This window comes from Alosa sapidissima, chromosome 1 (assembly GCF_018492685.1).
Source record: "Alosa sapidissima isolate fAloSap1 chromosome 1, fAloSap1.pri, whole genome shotgun sequence".
Lineage (NCBI taxonomy): Eukaryota > Metazoa > Chordata > Actinopteri > Clupeiformes > Clupeidae > Alosa > Alosa sapidissima.
The window spans coordinates 15,598,807-15,617,658 of NC_055957.1; the positions used below are offsets into that span (position 1 = coordinate 15,598,807).

General features: G+C 46.4%; 1 protein-coding gene across 10 annotated transcripts in view; it reads right to left on the reverse strand.

Moving 5' to 3' along the window:
* Positions 1-286: 286 nt before the first annotated feature.
* The window catches only part of tnk2b (tyrosine kinase, non-receptor, 2b), a 65,429-nt gene continuing 46,863 nt past the window's right edge, over positions 287-18,852 (reverse strand). For all 10 annotated transcript variants that reach the window (XM_042093219.1, XM_042093203.1, XM_042093227.1 and 7 more), the window contains 11 exons: positions 18,310-18,462; positions 17,389-17,666; positions 16,994-17,120; positions 16,457-16,603; positions 16,068-16,162; positions 15,690-15,884; positions 13,914-14,005; positions 9,978-11,452; positions 9,036-9,131; positions 5,054-5,181; positions 287-2,436 (listed from right to left, as the gene is read on the reverse strand). In XM_042093219.1, coding sequence (XP_041949153.1) covers positions 2,430-2,436; positions 5,054-5,181; positions 9,036-9,131; positions 9,978-11,452; positions 13,914-14,005; positions 15,690-15,884; positions 16,068-16,162; positions 16,457-16,603; positions 16,994-17,120; positions 17,389-17,666; positions 18,310-18,462 — 2,793 coding nt within the window. In that variant the 3' untranslated portion in view covers positions 287-2,429. The remainder of the gene's footprint in view (positions 2,437-5,053; positions 5,182-9,035; positions 9,132-9,977; positions 11,453-13,913; positions 14,006-15,689; positions 15,885-16,067; positions 16,163-16,456; positions 16,604-16,993; positions 17,121-17,388; positions 17,667-18,309; positions 18,463-18,852) is intronic.

Here is an 18,852-nt window from a genome sequence, read left to right on the forward strand (position 1 = left end):
CGTTTTGAGCTCCTAGAGCATCCCAAATGCAATGGAGCCCTTCACTGTAGCGGAATGGCTTCCCACAGACCCATTTCATTTAATGGCACAATTTGCTTTACAGGCAACCCTGGGATTGCTGTTGTTGGTTTCAGTACTCGGTTCAACTACAGGGTAAGTGAAAAATACATTAAGTACAGCTGTGTGCTTTACTAACTTTATGTATCAATGGGTGATCATCTGTTGTAAAATACGTCTGATGCATTTGTTTCTGACATATTGAGAAAGTACAACAGGCATTCATAAAAAAGATAAAAAATAGTCATTTTAATAAAAAATACATTTATATGTATATATTTACATTTTCAAAATGGCAGAACTATGTCACAATCAGACACCCAGGAAAATTATTTGTACAACCATTCAGAACAAAACACTTGAGACAAGGCATTATATGCTGCAGAGAAAGGACGGAAAAGACAACAAAGCACAGACAAAAACAAAGGCAAATGCTGGGTGACATCACAAGGTCATTTCAGTACTTTTACAACAGCAGCTTGGTACATATCAAAATGAGGATCAGGTAAGACTGAGACAAGGTTTCACTTTTCCCCCCCAATAACTCTCCAATGAAGGGTATCAAATATGCAAAATTACAAACACATACAATTCCTTGCCAATCAATGGAAGCAAGTTGGTGGTTGTTCTGGAGATGGAAGCAGCGTTCTTGTTCAGTGTCCTGTCGAGGCTATTTGGTCAAGTCAGGAAACATAGAGAGCCCTTCCATGCACACAGAGGAAGCTTGACTGACACACACAGAGACACACACACACAGACACACACACACACACAGGTCACTGCATTTACAGCGGGCAGGCAATGCTACATGTACCTTCTACTCAGAAGTGTTCAGCACGGACAATCATTTCAGCCATTTCCTACAGAAAATGTGAAGAAAGAGACACACACACACACACACACACACACGCACACGCACACGCACACGCAGAGCTGGACGGCTCGGTATGCATCCACTCTGTAGTGGAGCTGAGGAAGCCGGGCTGGTCCGTTTGTCAGAGCAGAGCGGCAGGTTAGCGGAGCACTGGCACCATCCGAGCGGCCCCTCGTTCACCTTCCCCAGCAGATTAATAGCAGTTGATGAGATAAGATGGAGGCCTCTACGGGTCAGCGCAACCTCCACTCCCCAAGAGCTGACATTTAAACCCACCAGGAGGAGAACACACTGGAGGAAGGACTGAAGCTACTCACTAGCACACTAGGCACCATTGCTGAGGTGGTTGGGGAGCATTTGTAGGATTCACGTCACTGAGAGAGTGTAAATATAAAAGTAAAGTAAATATAACAGTTATGGACACAGGTAAGGCTATATAATGAGGGAAACAGAGAGCCTCAGGTGCAACAGCAACGAAAACTAAAGTAAGCAGCGCATTTGTAGTCTGAACAATTATTATTGTGCTTGGACATACTTCGGTAGAACAATAGAGCAATGCTGGCATTTGCTTTTGTGTACAAATTTGAATACTGTAAAATAAAAAGAGCAGCCCTAAGTAACTGAGGGGTTTCAATTAGTAGGGGGGGAAATATGGAGCAAGAACGTGAGAAGAGAAGAGAAGAGGAATTGAGAGTTGGGAGATGTTGGTGCTGAGAGAGAGGAGTGCATCAGGTTACAGGAGCAGTGTGGAAACAGAGCAACATGGAGCGCAGGCAAACAGACAGGCTCCTCACATAAAAAAAATCACACAAAATAAAAACCTTTCAACGTTATAACTTAACACTTCCATGGGGCCAACGTCGTCTTTTTCACAATACACCAGATAAATTGTCGTACTTTTAAAAGACAGATGATCAGAACGCATAAACGACGTAAATATATAAACTCAAAACCAAAAACTACCTTCACATATTTATATGAACAGACATACTCCTATAAATCTCTGTAAATCTCTCTCCTGCATAACATATACAACTCTGAAAGGCAGGGAAAAACAGGTCAAATCAAATGAACCAGCTGTTCTAGATTCGGTACTAATCTCCTCCCGGGACAAGAAACTGGGCTGGTCAAAGTTTGCTTCCTGCTGGAGCGCAGCAGCGGGCTGACTGCCCTGCAGCAGGGGGTCAGACTCAGTGGGGGAGACTCTGGACAAAAACAAAAGAATAGTCGCAGCAGTACCCCTCTCCCTCACACACATACATACACACGCTTGTGCAGAGTGAACTAACAGCCTTGTGAGGAAAGGAGGTGGCAGGCAGTGTGCTGGATGTTTATCCTCTGATGCTCGCGGCGGGGTAGGGGCACCACTAGTCCAAACGTCTCGTGCTGCCGGCCCACGCCGGCCAGTGAAGACAGCCTCACAGCAGTGGCCGCCTCCGGCAGGTGGAGACCACATGGAGAACATGAGGGGGACACGACCCCTCAGTCTGGAGGATCGTCATCGCCTGGACATGGAAAGAGACAGTTCCTTGCCATAAGCCAATTTGAAGAAACAAATAACCATAAAACTTTAAAAATGGCTCTATTCTGTATCCCTAATCCATTCAATTATTCTGTATAATTCTCCTTAATCTTTCTCTTCTCCTTAAAACCCCCAAATGCCTCCTCAGAGACCAGTGCTTAGCATCAGCACCAGCACCCATCTAGAGAGGGTATTCAATAAAGATGAAGACATTAGCTTGTGTGCTGTGCAATTTACTTGTCTGGCTGTTTCTGGCCGCTTCTCCCATTTGTATGTCTACAGGCAGTGGCCCGGCAGGAAGGGCTAGTTGGTTTGCTTGTGAGGAGCATTGTGTCTATGTTGTGTTCTGTTGTGTTATGCTCTGAGCTGAGGTGTTCATTATCGGAGCGATCGTTCAATAACTAGCAGCCGCTGACATGTCTGGACTGGAGAACATCGCTGAGGAGTACTGATGTGCATAGCACCACACAATTCAGCTGCATGGGTTATACTGTCTGGGTATCCACTTTAACAGTTTACTACACCTACCATTTGCACAACTGGACATTCAATATAGTCAAGATTGATCTAGTAACACTTTACACGGCTTCTAACAAGCACTTGGGCCCTGTTTTGATGGTGAAAATGGCTGGTAGAAATGGCTTGTTCTGTTGCCACGGGTTGTCGCGCAGGCACGCTTTCGACAACCTATATTTTCCCTGCAACAGTGTGCATGCGCTGCCGTTCACACCAGACACTTTTGCATCAGAATAGGACCGTAAGAGTTTAATCCTCATTTCAAAACCCTTTCTGCTGCTGCTGATGATACACAAATACTTTATAGTGATCATAGTTACATCTTTATAGTGAAAAGCAATTGTGGCATGGGGCAATTGTGGCTGACTGTTGAAGAATGGTTCAACAAGTGTTATTCGAGATTACGGTCACTGAGCCAGAATTATTTTAAAATCAGGAACTGTGGTGAAAACATTTGAAATGTTAGGAAAATGAAGAGTCTTGTTTAGGTAGCACTTAAAGTGGTAAAGATTCCAGCAGAAAATAGCATAGTTGTGCGGTGCTTTTGACAAATTGTGGGTAGCTTTTATAAGGAATATCAACCTAATTACTGCGGCAACCCTCTGCTCTCACCTCGAATATTTAACAGAGTTCCAAGGTTACACCTGGTCCCTCAAGACTTCCCTGCTAGATCTTCTGTAATATATTTTTTCCCCAGTTTGCTTAAAGGTGCCATGTGTAATGTCTGTCAAAAATCAATTTATACTCCACATTCCATAAAAGATGGGGCAGTATACCTCCAGAAAGTGAGTTGGTCTACCCCAGAGTAACAACCGAGACACGTGTATTGCAGTTTGGCTGGCGGTTATGTTGCCCGCATACCGCCTCCCATGGCCGAAACTGGTATTATGACACCTGTCGGGCTGTGGCTAGTAATTTAGCATGCTAATTCAGGTTGATATCTCTGCAGCACTATACCTTGTCATTTTTTTAATGACATCATCACCCTTATTTCTTCTCATTCTTTTGATGCGTGTAGCTCATTTCTTGAATATTTTTACTTCAATTCTTATGGCACCTTTAAGGCAGACAACACAGAATCTTGTACTGCATAATCAATCACACAAAGATATGTTATTTTTTCTAATGTCCTCCTTCCCAATTATTTCCACTATAGTTCAGTATCTGAGGGCAGAGCGATTCAAATGATTAAATCAAGGATCAAATATGTTTTATTTGTCACATGACATAGAGATTCTTTGTAAAATATGCAGTGAAATGCCATTTAGCTGTTCAACTTTCCTGGGCAGAGGTGTCCTGAGGTATCACTAACTATAAGGATACAGAAGATCGATTTAGAAGAATTTCATAAATGGATTGAGAGAGAAGGGGGTGGAAAGTGCAAACTCAGGGTACGTTCAGACTTAGCGTCTTTTTCTGACAAAAGAACTTATACAGACCGCTTTTTCAGTTTGAAAAGAAAATCTGCCAGCGTTCTTGTTCCAAAAAGCAGCCGGAAGCGTCTTTTTGCGATAGACAAAGTGGCTAACGTTACGTGTGGGTACAAAATGTCGCGGAAGAGAAAACTCACGTTGGCTATTGCTTTTGGTATGTTATGGTAAAGGTGTGAAGTCATGTCAAACAGTTCCCTATAATCAGACACTAAAACGAGTCTCTCGACCGGTGTTCTGTCACCTTCTCCATTTTTTACTTGGTTGTCATGGGAAACCACAGGTCTCGGTAATCTGCGTAAAAAAGACAGCATGACGTATGGCGTTTTTCCACTAGAAGTTGAACATTTCTCAACTTCTGAGCTGCAGAAAAAGACGGTTGCAGTCGCGTTTTAAAAGAAGCCGACGACTTTTTTGAAAACACGGTCTACTCCATAGGGTTATAATGTAAAACGGACGCCGGCAGCTGAGAAAAAGACGCTTAGTCTGAACGTACCCTCAAAGACCCAGAGTGTGTGCACCGTGTCTGTGATGCCTCAGCCTCATCACCATCCTTTTGCGTGCGCCACGTCTTTCTAACCTTGCCCACAGCCCTGGAGCTGAGCTTGAGCGCTCAGGACAGCGGTCTGGAGGAGCGAGTGAACTAAGACCAACCTTTGCTTCACTGCGCCGTAGGAGTCCAGCAGCTGCGTGCTCGCCATCTCCAAGTTCCAGTCAAACATTTCCAGGAGGTTAAGACATTCCACTCGGGACTTCAGCCCCAGGCAGAAGAGCTGTTCCACCTGCGCAATGAGAGAGAGAGAGGAGAGAGAGAGGAGAGAGAGAGAGAAAGCAAATGAGAGAGGGTGGGGGTGAGCAAGGGGGGGGGTAGACGGGGTGTTTGATGCATGCCAATGTTGACTAGGAAGAGCAGAACAACTAATTTAAGTCTGTGTGGACTATCATGTATTATCCTCTTCCAAGATCAACAAAGCCAATATTTAATGGGACAACCACACAGTAAGATTCAGTGACTATGACCCCATCCTCATGCCAGACGCCCTTAGCATGAAACACATCTGACGTAATGCCAATAGAGCAATGGGCTTCTCCACTGTGCAAGTCGAAAGGGCAGGTGAAACCATCAATGTCCTCTGGTGTCGATGTGAGACCAGTAGATCTAATCTCTCAGTGGTGAGCAAACAGTCAATATTAAGCTACACACTTCCTATACTGTACAACCGAATTTGAATAAATGAGTGATGTCCACAGCACTTGGGCATCTTCTCTTTTAATAGACTTCTCTGGGAATGGGGATGTAAAAACTACTACTAAGATAACCCCTCTTCCATGCCAGCAAAATAATAAGCCACATATTTTGAACTGCGGAGAAAAGCAATAAAAGAGCCTTTTCAAAACAGCCATCAAATACATAAACACTAGAGACAAAACCTTCCCTCTGAGACAATAGCATTAAAACATTTAAAAACAAAACCTCTATTAGTCATGAAGTACTAATAATCTGATGTCATTCAATTCAAAGTAATGTCAACATCTACTGTACCTCCTACGAGACAAACAAACTTCCCTGCTCAAAAACATAAATGAATAATGTATAATGATGACATAGTGGCCCAATCCCAAAGTGACCCCTGAAGACTAAAGACTAAAGACACTTCACGAGATCACATGTTACCTTGGCGACGTTTAATAATAAAGATGTTGCTGACACTTGTTGGTTTGGATGTTTTTCTAAATGTTCTGTTCTGTGTCGTGCTGTGGTTTACCTTTGTAATTTCCGGATTTCCCTATGGTCTCCTCGGTAAACGTCACAACGCTTTGAACTGTGGGTAATTCCCTTTGGTGAAGTCTGCACTGATGCAGACTCACGGAAAGGGCTTGATAAGTGTGTACTCAAACCCTCACGCCCTTTGAAATGCGACATTGGGACAGCCCTAAGCCCTTACGAATTTCACAAGAAAGTCTGTGAGTCCGGACTTTGGGATTGGGCCAGTGAATTATCTGAACGACAGGGGTGAGAAATCACAACTTCAAATCTGGGATGCATTCTCTCCTCTGTCTCATTCAATCTACTCACAGGAGTAGGCTAATGCCATACCACATGACCCAGAACCTTTTGGACAGAATTAAAATTGTAGGCAGACAACCAAACAACCTCTGCTATAGAGAATGCGCCTGGCATCGATCAGCGCAGTGGACCAGAACAGTCCAATGACTCGTCTGACATTTAAAAAGGACACCTGAAACTTAAGTGATGGTAGGCTGCAAAGTGCAAGGTCCAGTTAACACATATGCTGTCTGATGCAAATTAGAACAACTTTGTTGGACGGCAAGACGGCAGATTCCTAAAGAAACGGAAGCACCCACACCATAGGTGTATCTAAATTAGCTACTGTATGTACCAATAATGACATTTTACCGTGACTCGAAGAGCTGTAAACAGTGTTGTAAGGCTACGTATACACATCCGCTTGGAGCTCCAGTGGAATTTTAATTTCATGACGAGAATTCTCGGTCTAACCGTTCATGTGCCGTTGAAACGGCGTAAATAGGCAACCCACCAGGCCAGCACTAACCGCCGAGCGTGGTATCAAAATCGGATATTTCAGGCAGTACCGTAAATGCTCCTGTTAAGAACCAAAACAGATTTTTTCTTCAAATCTGAAACATGTAAGGTTCATTTATCAAATGTTATTTTGAAGTATTGAAAAGCATTGTCGTTTTAGAATTTTCGAACGAAAGTGGTAATAATTGGAGGCGTTACGATATATACATGTGACGGTACACATCCAGGGGCGCAGGAGGCACGGGGGACGTGGGGGATATGTCCCACGCAGTGCTGAAGAGACAGCCGTCGTCCCCCTCACTTTTGATAAGGAAAAAAAAGCCTTATATAGGCCTACGCTAAATAAATAATAACCTATAGGGTTTGCGCTAACTATGTAAAACTCCCCATTAACAGCATCACATCACTAACCACAGCCATCTACAGTACTGTAAGACTGCACAATCTCATATTCACTCTGTTGGATATCTGAAGCCAGTTTGTCTACTAACAACCATCATTAGAGATGCTTTCCGTTTGGAGCGGCATACTGGTAGGCTATCACATTTTCTGTGTGTTCTGGACTGGTAAATTGTTAAGCCAACATGTTCTAAAATTGCATAAATATTAACTGCAGACACATAGTGGAGAGTTGATTTGGTTTATACCAGACAATTTAGGTACTGTAGGCCTAACTAGGCTATTTGATCATGTAGTCTATGTTTGGATCATAGACATGATGATTCATTCATGGCTTCATAAACATCATGTTGCTTCATAAACAACATGTCAACATCATGTTGCTTTTAGAGTATTCTACCATTGGCCCAAGTAGTGTAAAATAAATCTAAAGTAGAATTGCACATAGCAAGAAGCTGGTCTGAGGGCAGATCTGGCGTTGTGCTCATCTCACAGTTTTGACAATTTTAATCAAAAAATATTTTGAAAACAATCAATGGTATTATCTTAATATTCTGGCAAGTTTAAAATATGATGGTCGAAAGTGGGCCAGAGGTGGCGATCCGATATCTGGAAATCTGATCTCACTATGGGTTTGTGTTCACAATTTGGTCCCCCTCACTTTCAAAATATCTCCTGCGCCCCTGTCCACATCCATCTATTTATGAGAATGCTGAATCTTTAAAGAATCACAAAATAGAGACTTTATAAACGGATAACCCCGTCACTGTAACCAAAATATGTCTAAGTATATCTGCAAAGCTTATGCCAGTGAACTAGCATGTTGCTGCTCCCCACAGTAGGTTGCTTGAAGCAGACGGTATATCAACACACAGGGCGAGTTGACCAATCACAGTATTTGCGGTCTGCGTTGCTTCGACGCGAGGTTACAATTTTTTGGAGGTGCGTGTCAGGCGACGGCGAAGGGCTTGAGGGGGGTACACGGTGATGCACAGGGCTCTGTGGGGCTACGCCTTCGATTACAGAAGCATTAAACAGCCTTAATGCAGCATGCTCCTTATTCCAGTCAGCTGGAATAGGGAGCCTTTTTCTTTCCCATTTTTAAATAACAGTCTGGTTTCAATTTAAGAGCATTATTTATTAATTTCAAGTTCAGATCGCGTAATGTTTTCCCTCAACACCTGTCAGTGTGCACTCAAAGCTCACACATGTGTTCTCTGTCGCTCTGTCTTTCTCTCCCTCTCTCTCTCTCTCTCTCAAATTCTTATGAAAGGATCTGATCACAATTCAGTTAGATCACACTTTTGATCAAAAATAATAAAATACTACAGCGGTTCCCTCTCAACCTCAAGACTCTCGACACAAAGGGAGAGTGTGACAACCATGCAGCTCTACATGCAGTCATGTGCAGCTGAATTCAAACCTCAATGTGGTAACTAACATTATGACATTTAAACACACAGTTGGTCTGGGTCTGCAAAATTATTATATGCAATTATATGTGTATTGGATTTCATAAGTTGGTTTTATTTGCAAAACTAGATGCCTTACTACTTGTAAATACAGACGGGGATATGTGTACCTTTAGACAGTGCTTCTAATTAATGTGGATCACAGAGGAGACATCTGCAGTATAGTGTATCCCATTGCACTCAAGGCCAGTGGTCTTACCTTCAGGTAGTGCACGGCCTTCTGCACGCTCCAGCCATGATTCTGTAGGGCCGTCTGGCACTCCTCTATAGTCACCCCGTGCACAGCCTCCTGCACCTGAAAACCACAGAGAAGGGACGCACGCAGGACATCACTGACACATGCCCCGCTGCTCACTGAGTCCTGACACACAGGCCTGTACTCGGCTAGGAGAGGGACAATAACTGTATTCCCCTCTTTGTGTTGTCCGACTAATCAAGACGGGTGTTGAGGATTACTATTGATTAGTATTAAAGCAACTAGTAGTAACTTTAAGAACTTATGATTCTGTCTGTTTTCTATTGCCCTCTACTGACAAACATTAAGAAATGCCAACATCCGGTGTGCATTCAACTGGCATAATAGCACAGATTGATGTGTATAGCGGAGATGGAGAATATGATAGCTCTCATAAATGTTCTTCTGACTTGAACTTGAAATTGCCAATAATTCAGTGGCAAGACATTCCAATCACTTTTTTTACTACTGTGTTAAGAGGATAAATCAGCAGATCTTCTATTTCTATTGTTTCAAACACACTAGTCACATATTTTCCAAAAGTATCTATTACAACAGAAGGCATTTTAATTATGTGATCTGAACTGTTTCTGAATATGAGGCTCAGGACAGAAACAAAACTCTAAATTGCTCTTCAAGGTACACTTTAACCAGAGAATTACTACGTTCGCATTTTGCTTCATCAGGAATTGACGATTTCTGTTTTCCACACTAGGCAACAGAGACCATTTGAGCAAGACATGCATTCACTTCATTTATTTAGATTAAATGGACCACACCAGACCACTGAGATCTGACTCCACTGCAATATTCTGCTCATGGTGAAGACCCTTAAGTCAGGTCTGTCTACACACACGCACAAGCACACGCCTGCGCACGCACACACACACACACATCAGTAGTCACCTGTCGGACGCGGTCTGTGGTGGTCCCGGGGGCCGGCCCTTCTGTGCCCAGCCTCGCCAGGCCGAGAGAGCTCTTCACTGTCCCTCTGCCTGCCCCGCAGCCTGCCAGGGTGCTGTTGTTGTTGGACGAGAAGTTCACCTTGAACTCGCCCTGCTGCAGCTGCTGGGGCTGGGCTTGCAGCTGGACCATGGGCCTGACGGTGGCAGTGTTGAGCTGCCGCCGCTCGTCCGGCCCGTCCGCCTCCTTCAGGAACTTGTCATAACGGTCCAGGTAGGGTGGCCGCTCGGGCAGGAGGTAGTAGTGCGTGTTGCTCACCTTCTTGCCGTCGCGCACAATGGGCAGGATGCAGGGCCCTTTGCCTGTCTCCTTGTGCTTGCCTTGGGCCTGGATGACCTTAGGCGCGGCATACTTGGGGTCGGAGGCGAAGCTCTGCGTGGTGGGCATGAGTTTGCCCGGGGAGGTGGAGAGGTAGGTGGAGCCCGTGGTGCTGGCGCCGGTGCCCACGGCCAGGCCTCGCAGCTGAGGGGAGCCCACGAGGAGTGCGGGCATGGGGCTGGGCGTGCGCGAGCCCGGCTGCGAGAGCGGGTCCCGGGGAGGGATCTGAGGTGGGCACTCCTGCTCGTCGTCGGCTGACACCTCGCCGGACCAGCGGGCGAAGTCCGAGCCGCGTTTGATGGGCAGCGGGCGCGGGGGGATGGGGACGCGGGGCGGGATTTGGGGTCGCTCGTCGGAGCTGGCGGCGGACAGGACGATCTGGCGGTGGACGTCAGGGCTGGGGCTTGTTACGGCGCTCGGAGGGCCTGTCCCCCGCGGCGCGTTCAGCCTCCTCATGCACTCCTGCTGCAGCTCCTGGAAGATCTCGGCCGACTGTGAGAAGTTGGAGCCCTGGGCGCGCCGACTCGGCAGGAATAGGTTGTCCTCCACGCAGGTCCGCTCATCTGGGCCCTCTCCGCAGGGCGAGCTGCCGTTACGTTCGTAGTCGTCACCTTGACCTTGACCTGGCTCCTCAGGGTCGATGCCGTTGATGGAGCTCACCTCGATGTCGTCCTCGTCCTGAGCCACATCGTCGTACGTCGGCGGCGGGGGCAGGGGTCGGGCGTCCCAGTCCACCACGGGGGTCGGGTGCAAGGGCCGGGGCAGTGACCGCGAGGGGCTCTGAGGGGGGGTCCTGTCCAGGAGAGACTCGGCCTCCAGAGCCAGCTTGGCCAGAGAGGCCATGTGGGCGTCCATGACGGGGGACGGCGACGGCGTGGCTGGGGGGAACTCCTCCCCAAAGTCTATGAGCGACACCTCGGTGAACAGGCCACCTCCGGGCGTCCTCGCACCGTACGGGGAGCGCTCCCCAAACTTGGTAGCCGTGACCCACGCGGCTGGTTTGAGCTTGAGTCCCTTCACCGCAGGTTTTTTCAGGGACAGCTTTCTCAGACCTGACACACTCACATCATCCTCCTCCGCCACAGCATCGTAACAGGGCTCTACAGACACGCACAGAAGAGAGAGAAAGAGACAGGCAGATAGACAGATAGATAGAGAGAGAGAGAGAGAGAGAGAGACAGGCAGATAGACAGATAGAGAGAGAGAGAGAGAGAGAGAGAGAGAAAGAGACAGGCAGATAGACAGATAGATAGAGAGAGAGAGAAAGAGATAGACAGATAGACAGATAGATAGAGAGAGAGAGAAAGAGATAGGCAGATAGACAGATAGATAGAGAGAGAGAGAGAAAGAGAGAGAGAAAATCACATCTCTCAACTGGCTTAGGGATGACAAGCAAGTAATAGTGGCTATAAGTAAAAGTGAGTGCCCTTGCTTCAGCTGAGTGTCTGTCATTTTCCACCCATGTGGGGCAGCTATGAAAGGCCTTTTGAAGAACACCACAATTATCCCAACAGACATTTATCACTTTGACAAGGCCTTGATAGCCTGAAAACCATTACAGCAAAGGGTTATACAATGTAACAAGTCACTCAAGGTGCCCCAAGGTATGGGATATTCAGTATACTGTAGTTATATCACTCTGCTAAAAGTAACTAGTTGGAGATGGACTGTCAGCTTACTACTTACACTGACAAATACAATGGCGTATTAGAAGATCTATTGATAAAGCATGGCATTCACGGTGCTGAAGCTGAGGTTTCTTTTTAAAGGCTCAAAAAAGTAAGCCTTAGTGAAAGCTGGTATAGTGTGGAAAGACCGTTACTACAGAGACAATGGTATGTGGGAATGTAGTACAGTATACCAGTGCACAATTTGAACTTAAATGTATATTTTTAATCATTAACCAATTTAGCTCTAAATTAGCCAAGCTTCACAGAGTGCAAATGATTGCCCTTTGTGAAACTAGTCCCTACCAACTCCCCCTCGGTTACGGAGTGCACTCAGGTGGGAATCACCCTCACAGCTAAATTAAATTCCATTGATTAGCGCTTAGGGTAAACTACTGCACTCAGCTTTGGAACAAACTTCACTCTCCCTGGCAGAAACAGGTCATCACGGAGCCATGGATTTGTTTACAGGCGTGGCCTACTCACACGGAACTAACATTTTGACACGTCCTCCATGACGTGCTGCATTAATTGACACACACCCTCAACGAGGAGTCATCAGTGTGCACTCGGTGATGGAGGGTTTATAACACACTAGCTACCACTTGGAGGGTTTATAACACACTAGCTACCACTTGACACTAATTATTTCGGATGGCCCTTAATATGGCGGACCCTCCAGGTGAACGCACAAATGTGGCTAGGGAGAGGGGCGAAGTAACTAGTTCGGAAAGGGCCACATTATTGCTTTACAACACAGTTGTGTCACTGGCCTTAAAGGGACACCAGGCAAGCCTGATGCTTTTTCTCTACGAAACTCCCCCTCGCTCGGTCTGAAGCTCTTTTCCTTTTCTTTGCGTCTTCCGTCAAAGGTTTTCGCTGCTTCTTCGCCGGCTCTGCCTTTATACACACGTTTGCAACAATCTCTAGCGTTTCGTTAGCCTGCCTCTGTGCCGTAAACTGATCCTGCTTCGGTCGGCGGGTAGGATACACCGAACTTGCAAGTGGGATATTCTTACTACAGCCTTCATTCGCCCCGTAATGAGTCATTTAACCATATACCGACTTACGAAGATGATTAATTAACACAAAAACGTTGCCTGGTGTCCCTTTAATACTGCCGAAGGCCTAATGCCACATAGTCCTACAATATAGCCCAGGGGACTTAGGTATGTGACTGAATTACACAATAGACCTACAGAAGAACACACACTTACACTTATACTGACACTCACTCACACACACACAAACGGAAAGACAGAGAGAGAGAGACAGAGAGAGATGAGCACTTGACAGGGGTGCAAGAAGAGAACAGAGGGGGCAGGAGCAGTGGCTAGTCTGCACTGAGGGCCAGAGGCCAAACTTACTCTGGACCAGCAGAGACAGCTGAGGGGGGCGAGGGGGAGGCTCCTCTGCACCACACAACACCCCCCAGTAAGAGATGGACAGAGAGAGAGAGAGAGAGAAAAAACACACCACCACCCAATATAAGAGAGGAGAGAAAGGGAAAGAAAAAAAGAGAGAGAGGAGGAAAGAACACATAACCCCCTCCCACCAATATTAGAGAGAGGGAGAAAAAGTAGGAGAGACAGAGAGAGAGAGAGAGAGAGAGAGAGAGAGAGAGAGAGAGGCATAAAGAGAGAGATGTCACCATATGAAGCCAGCCATTTGCAGAAAGATAAATGGCAGATTTTCATTGAGAATGACAGCAGAAATGAGACGGACAAACAAAGACAGAAAGAGAAAGGAACTTTCAAAAGGAAACCAAATGATGCATTCTCAAAGGTGGTCAAATTAGGTACTGAAGCGCTGAAATTGTGATGAATGGCCTGCAGCTCTTGGCTGTATCTGAGAGCAGTAAAAAGAGGCTTTGCACACACGCCAGGGGACTCACTTCTCGCTCTTCCAGGGAGCTGTGTAGGTCTAGCTGTGTTCAAGTCCAGGCCCAGCACATCTGGTGGGTCCATCGGGTTACTTAAATACAGACTGAAAAGACACACACACACACTCATTAGTGCTTCACTGTAATGATGAACCAGATAAAGGTCATGTCTTCTGTGTATAATCACATACATGATCTTTTCCCAACATGTATGTGCATCAAGTAACATCCTGAGAGGGGCTCTACATTCAACAGTGAAGTACGATACTGATACTGAGGTAAACTGCTGCCCTCTAGTGGCCATTCACCCCTTCACTCTCCACTTGTACACAAATATGAGTGTCCAGGACAGTACATCAGACAGACTATGGACCCTTTCAACAAGGTAAACAAAAACAATGCTTGAACGTTCTATTTGGGCCCCAATCTACTTCCTCTCCATTAACCCTTAAAGGAGTATCGTCACACTGGTGTGACGGGAATGTTGAGAAATGAACGTTCTAAAGAATATCTGGGTTCATTGAATTCAACATAGAATTTTAGAACCTTCAATTGTTGCGGAACTTAGAACGTTCAAAAACCTACACCTTTAAGGGTTAAGATAACATATGGAATGTTAAAAAGGAAGTCTTGTGGGGCCAACTATGATGCTGATAATGGAACTCTCTTGAAAGGGTCCATTGAAGAGCAAGGTTAACACATGTCAGCTCTGCTTGCATCTATTGAACACTGTTGGTTGGATAACAATAGCTGCTTTCAGACCTAGGTGCAAGTCTGCATGTTCTGCGGATGTCAAGCGGTTGGGCCATACAGTATATCTGGCCATTTGGAACCCCGAACTTCGCCGGCTCTTCCACTACTCCCCTCCTAGTATTTCCGACGGACATTATGTAAATGAGCTCGTGTCTGAACGAAGCGAAGAACATGCAGAGATTCTGTTCATGTGCGTGTTCAATCACGTTGAACTTATTCAACCACGCAGAGATTCTGTTCATGTGCGTCGGTATTGTTCACACATAATGTCTGCATGTTAGCGTCATATCTGAATCACCCGAAGGGTCGGACCTCCGTTTGACAAAGATCCGCATATACTGCGGAGGACATGTCTGAAAGCAGCTACAGAGACGTTTTGAGGTTCTAGTTTATGCCTGACATCTATGTCTATGAAATGTCCCTGTCCCACATGAGCAAACACAAGAACCTTGGGCACAACGAGAATGACCCTCCAACAGGGGCCCTGACAAACACTGACCACTTCATCTGTCCCGCTGGTTAACAGCCGTAGCATAATACAAAGGCAGACAGAGCTGACATCTCACACATAAAGCAGACAAAGCAAACAACTCTCGTCAGGAAGAGATCATAACTTCACCTGGCCTCACTATCACTAAACCAACGACTGCCAGAGGGTTAGACAATATCATACACATGTATATGTAACATGGCAAAAACATGGACATATCTGCCTTTCTTGTGACACTTTGGTTCAGATGGAACAGTATCTAAAAGATTGGCTGTAGGGTACTTTTGCACCTGTCTTCTTCCTCTAGACCAGGAGTGCTCACCTGATTGTGACCCAGGTAGCACCATTCTGACTAAGACGCAACGTGAGGACCAGAAATAGTGGTCAGGGATCACATGCAATACCTTCACTGACCACCAGGGAGCCACAGTTGAAAACCTCTACTCAAGACTGAAAATAAATCAAGTGTAAGAGTGTGTGTGTGTGTGTGTGTGTTTGTGTTTGTGTTTGTGTGTGTGTGTAAGGTGACTCTGTGTGCTCCTCACTCGTCAATCTTGTCGGGCGCGCCCCAGCAGCGCTGGGGGTTGGTGTCTCCGTGGCCTGTGTGGATGAAGCTGTTCTTGAGAGGTCGACTGATGTCGTGAGCTGACAGGCCGGCCACCGAGGTCACCGCGTTCCTGGGAAACTGACCCATCTTCAGAGAGCGCTTGTTCTGGCCCCTCCACCAGTAGTTCTCAGCTCTGGACACACACACACACACACACACACACACACACACACACACACATACTCGGATTTACACAGGTCATTCAGGAGGTACATTTACTGTATTGCTGCTATTACAGAGCTGAAATCACTGAAAATGAGATACTAATGTAATAATAAATATCCACTGTGTACATCATCAAAATACACTCACACACCTGCCCTCAATGATGGTGATGACGTCATCCATTTGAATATGCAGTTTGTCTGGCTCATCGAAATCTTGTAGCGCTCTCATATCTGTTGGCATGGTCTGTGGCAGGTAACACACACACACACACACACACACACACAGTAAAGCTAACAGCCTTTTCATGTCATGTCAAAGAATGAAAAAAATGGCACAAAGTGACTAAATTTCTCTATTAACAAATTTCACTAATTCTGAAACAGTAATTTTAATGCATGTAGTGAGAACACAGAGCACCACATCCTGAGTTAAACACTCATCTTCAAAGTAGAATCTGCTCAAATATTAGACTATCCTTAAACACAAAGACACACACACACACACACACACACACACACACACACACACACACCTTACCTCCACCAGAAACTCTCGCAGGGCTACAAAGGTGGGTCGGTCGTCAGGCTTGGGGGCCCAGCACTGCAGCACAACGTTATAGATGTCCTGAGGGCAGTCCTCTGGCTTAGGCAAACGCTCCCCCTCCTTATCAATCTTATGGAGGATCTGTTACACACAGACAAAATTCCAATATCCTGTCACTGTGAGTCAAACAGTAGAACATGTTCAACACTATAATCCATACTCTCTACAGCTGGAGGAGTGGTCTCCCTGTGTTCAGTACATAATGGAGTGGGCACCAGCATTTACTGTCATGTACTGTACTGTAGATATGAGAGCTTGCGTGTGTGTCTAAGTGTGTGTGTGTGTGTGTGTGTGTGGTGTGTGAGTGTGTGAGTGTGTGTGTGTGTGTGTGTATGGGTGAGTGAGTGAGAGTGTGTGTGTGTGTGTGTGTGTGTGTGTGTGTGTGTGTGTGTGTGTGTATGGGTGAGTGAGTGAGAGTGTGTGTGTGTGTGTGTGTGTGTGTGTGTGTGTGTGTGTGTGTGTCTGAGTTACCTGGCTGCCATTGAGGCCAAGCCAGGGCTCCTGTCCATGCGTGAACATCTCCCACAGAGTCACTCCAAACATCCAGGTGTCAGTAGCGTGAGAGAAGGTGCGCGTCTTCAAACTCTCAGGAGCACACCTGCCACCCACACACACACACAAGCCAGTAAAACACTGTTCTCACTCAGGACACCTATACAGGGACAATACATTTAATAAAAAATATTTTTTCTCTAAGTGGATAGTTACTTTAAAAGGGAGTATGTACATGCACACACACGCACACTAAATTTGTGTGATGCATTTCTTTTCCAAATAAACACACAGAGAGACACTCAAACACGCACATACACAAACACTCTTCCACACTTCTACCCCTTGCATGCTCTCCCAGATCCCACACTGACCAGGCAAAGGGGACTTTGCGGTGCTCCTGCATGACGTAGTGGTCGTCGTTCTGGGGCAGCGCACGCATCAGGCCGAAGTCGCCGATCTTGACCTGCTCGCTTGAGGCCAGCAGGATGTTGCGCGCAGCCAGGTCGCGGTGGATGAAGCGCTTGGACTCCAGGTAGGCCATGCCGTTGGCGATCTGGATAGCGTACTGGCACAGCGTGGAGATGAGGAAGTGGCCCTGGTGCTTCCGCAGCCGGTCCAGCAGCGAGCCCAGAGGGGCCAGCTCCGTCACCTGCAGGGAGGGAGGGAGAGAGAGAGGGAGGGAGGGAGAGACAGAGAGAGACAGAGAGAAGGGGTTGAGGCAGAATAGAGGAAAGGACAAAAAAGGGAAAAAGTTTTAGGTGAGAAAAGTTTCAGATGGTTTCGAAGTAATAAGAGAGTCGGGGAGGGTGTGTGTGTGTGTGTGTGTGTGTGTGTGTGCGTGTGTGTGTGTGTGTGTGTGACTGTATTATTAGCATCCTCTTTCACAGTTCCACAGTGCCCCAGTGCCCGGGGGGGCTGAGATGTGAGATGTGCGGAGATTGATGAAGTTGGCTGGGCAGCTCACGGAGACAATGTGTACAGCCACCGGGCCAAAATAGCCACCGCAGGCAGGCGACGGGCATGTCAGTGGACACCCTACACCTCCTAACGCCACTGCCAGTCTGCCACCCCCCTCTCACCCTGCCGCTGTCCTCCTCAAGGCCTCCTGCACATTTCACTGGCCCCACTCAGACCAGGACACGTGGCACACACACACACGGAGTAGGCCACAATGAATGATACACATACACATACACCCCTCACAGATCCAGTGCACAGATATGCACACACACACACACCCACACACCTAAGGATACACAGACAATAATTATAAGGCAGTTCAAGTATCATACCATTTTCATGGGGTGTGTGAGGACAACGCCGTAGAGGCGGATGAGGTTCTGGTGGTCCAGAGAGTGCATAGCGTTGACCTCGCGGGTGAAGTCATCCAAGGCGTCAGGCTGGTTCAGCACGTCTGTCTTCAGACACTTCACCGCCACATTTATCTGGGGGAGATGGAGAGAGAGCGAGAGAGAGAGAAAGGGAAAAAGAAAAGAAATGGAGGACTTCAGATCAGTAAATCTTTGTATAATGATCAGTTAATTTAAAATCTGTGCCGTCCATAGTTCAAACTTCCATTCCTATGTCCGGTTTGGTATCTGTATCCAAAGGCTTTGAGGGAATGTAACTGCTGACATGTCAGGCTGAAAATTTGGCAGTAAAAGTAAAACTCAGCCAGAGAATAATGAAAGCCCGAGAGAGAGAGAGAGAGAGAGAGAGAGAGAGAGAGAGAGAGAGAGAGAGAGAGAGAGAGACACTAAGGTTAAGCTAAGACTGAGAGAGCAACACAAACACACCAGAGCCCAGAGGAGCAGAAACATGAGCAAGAGCGAAAG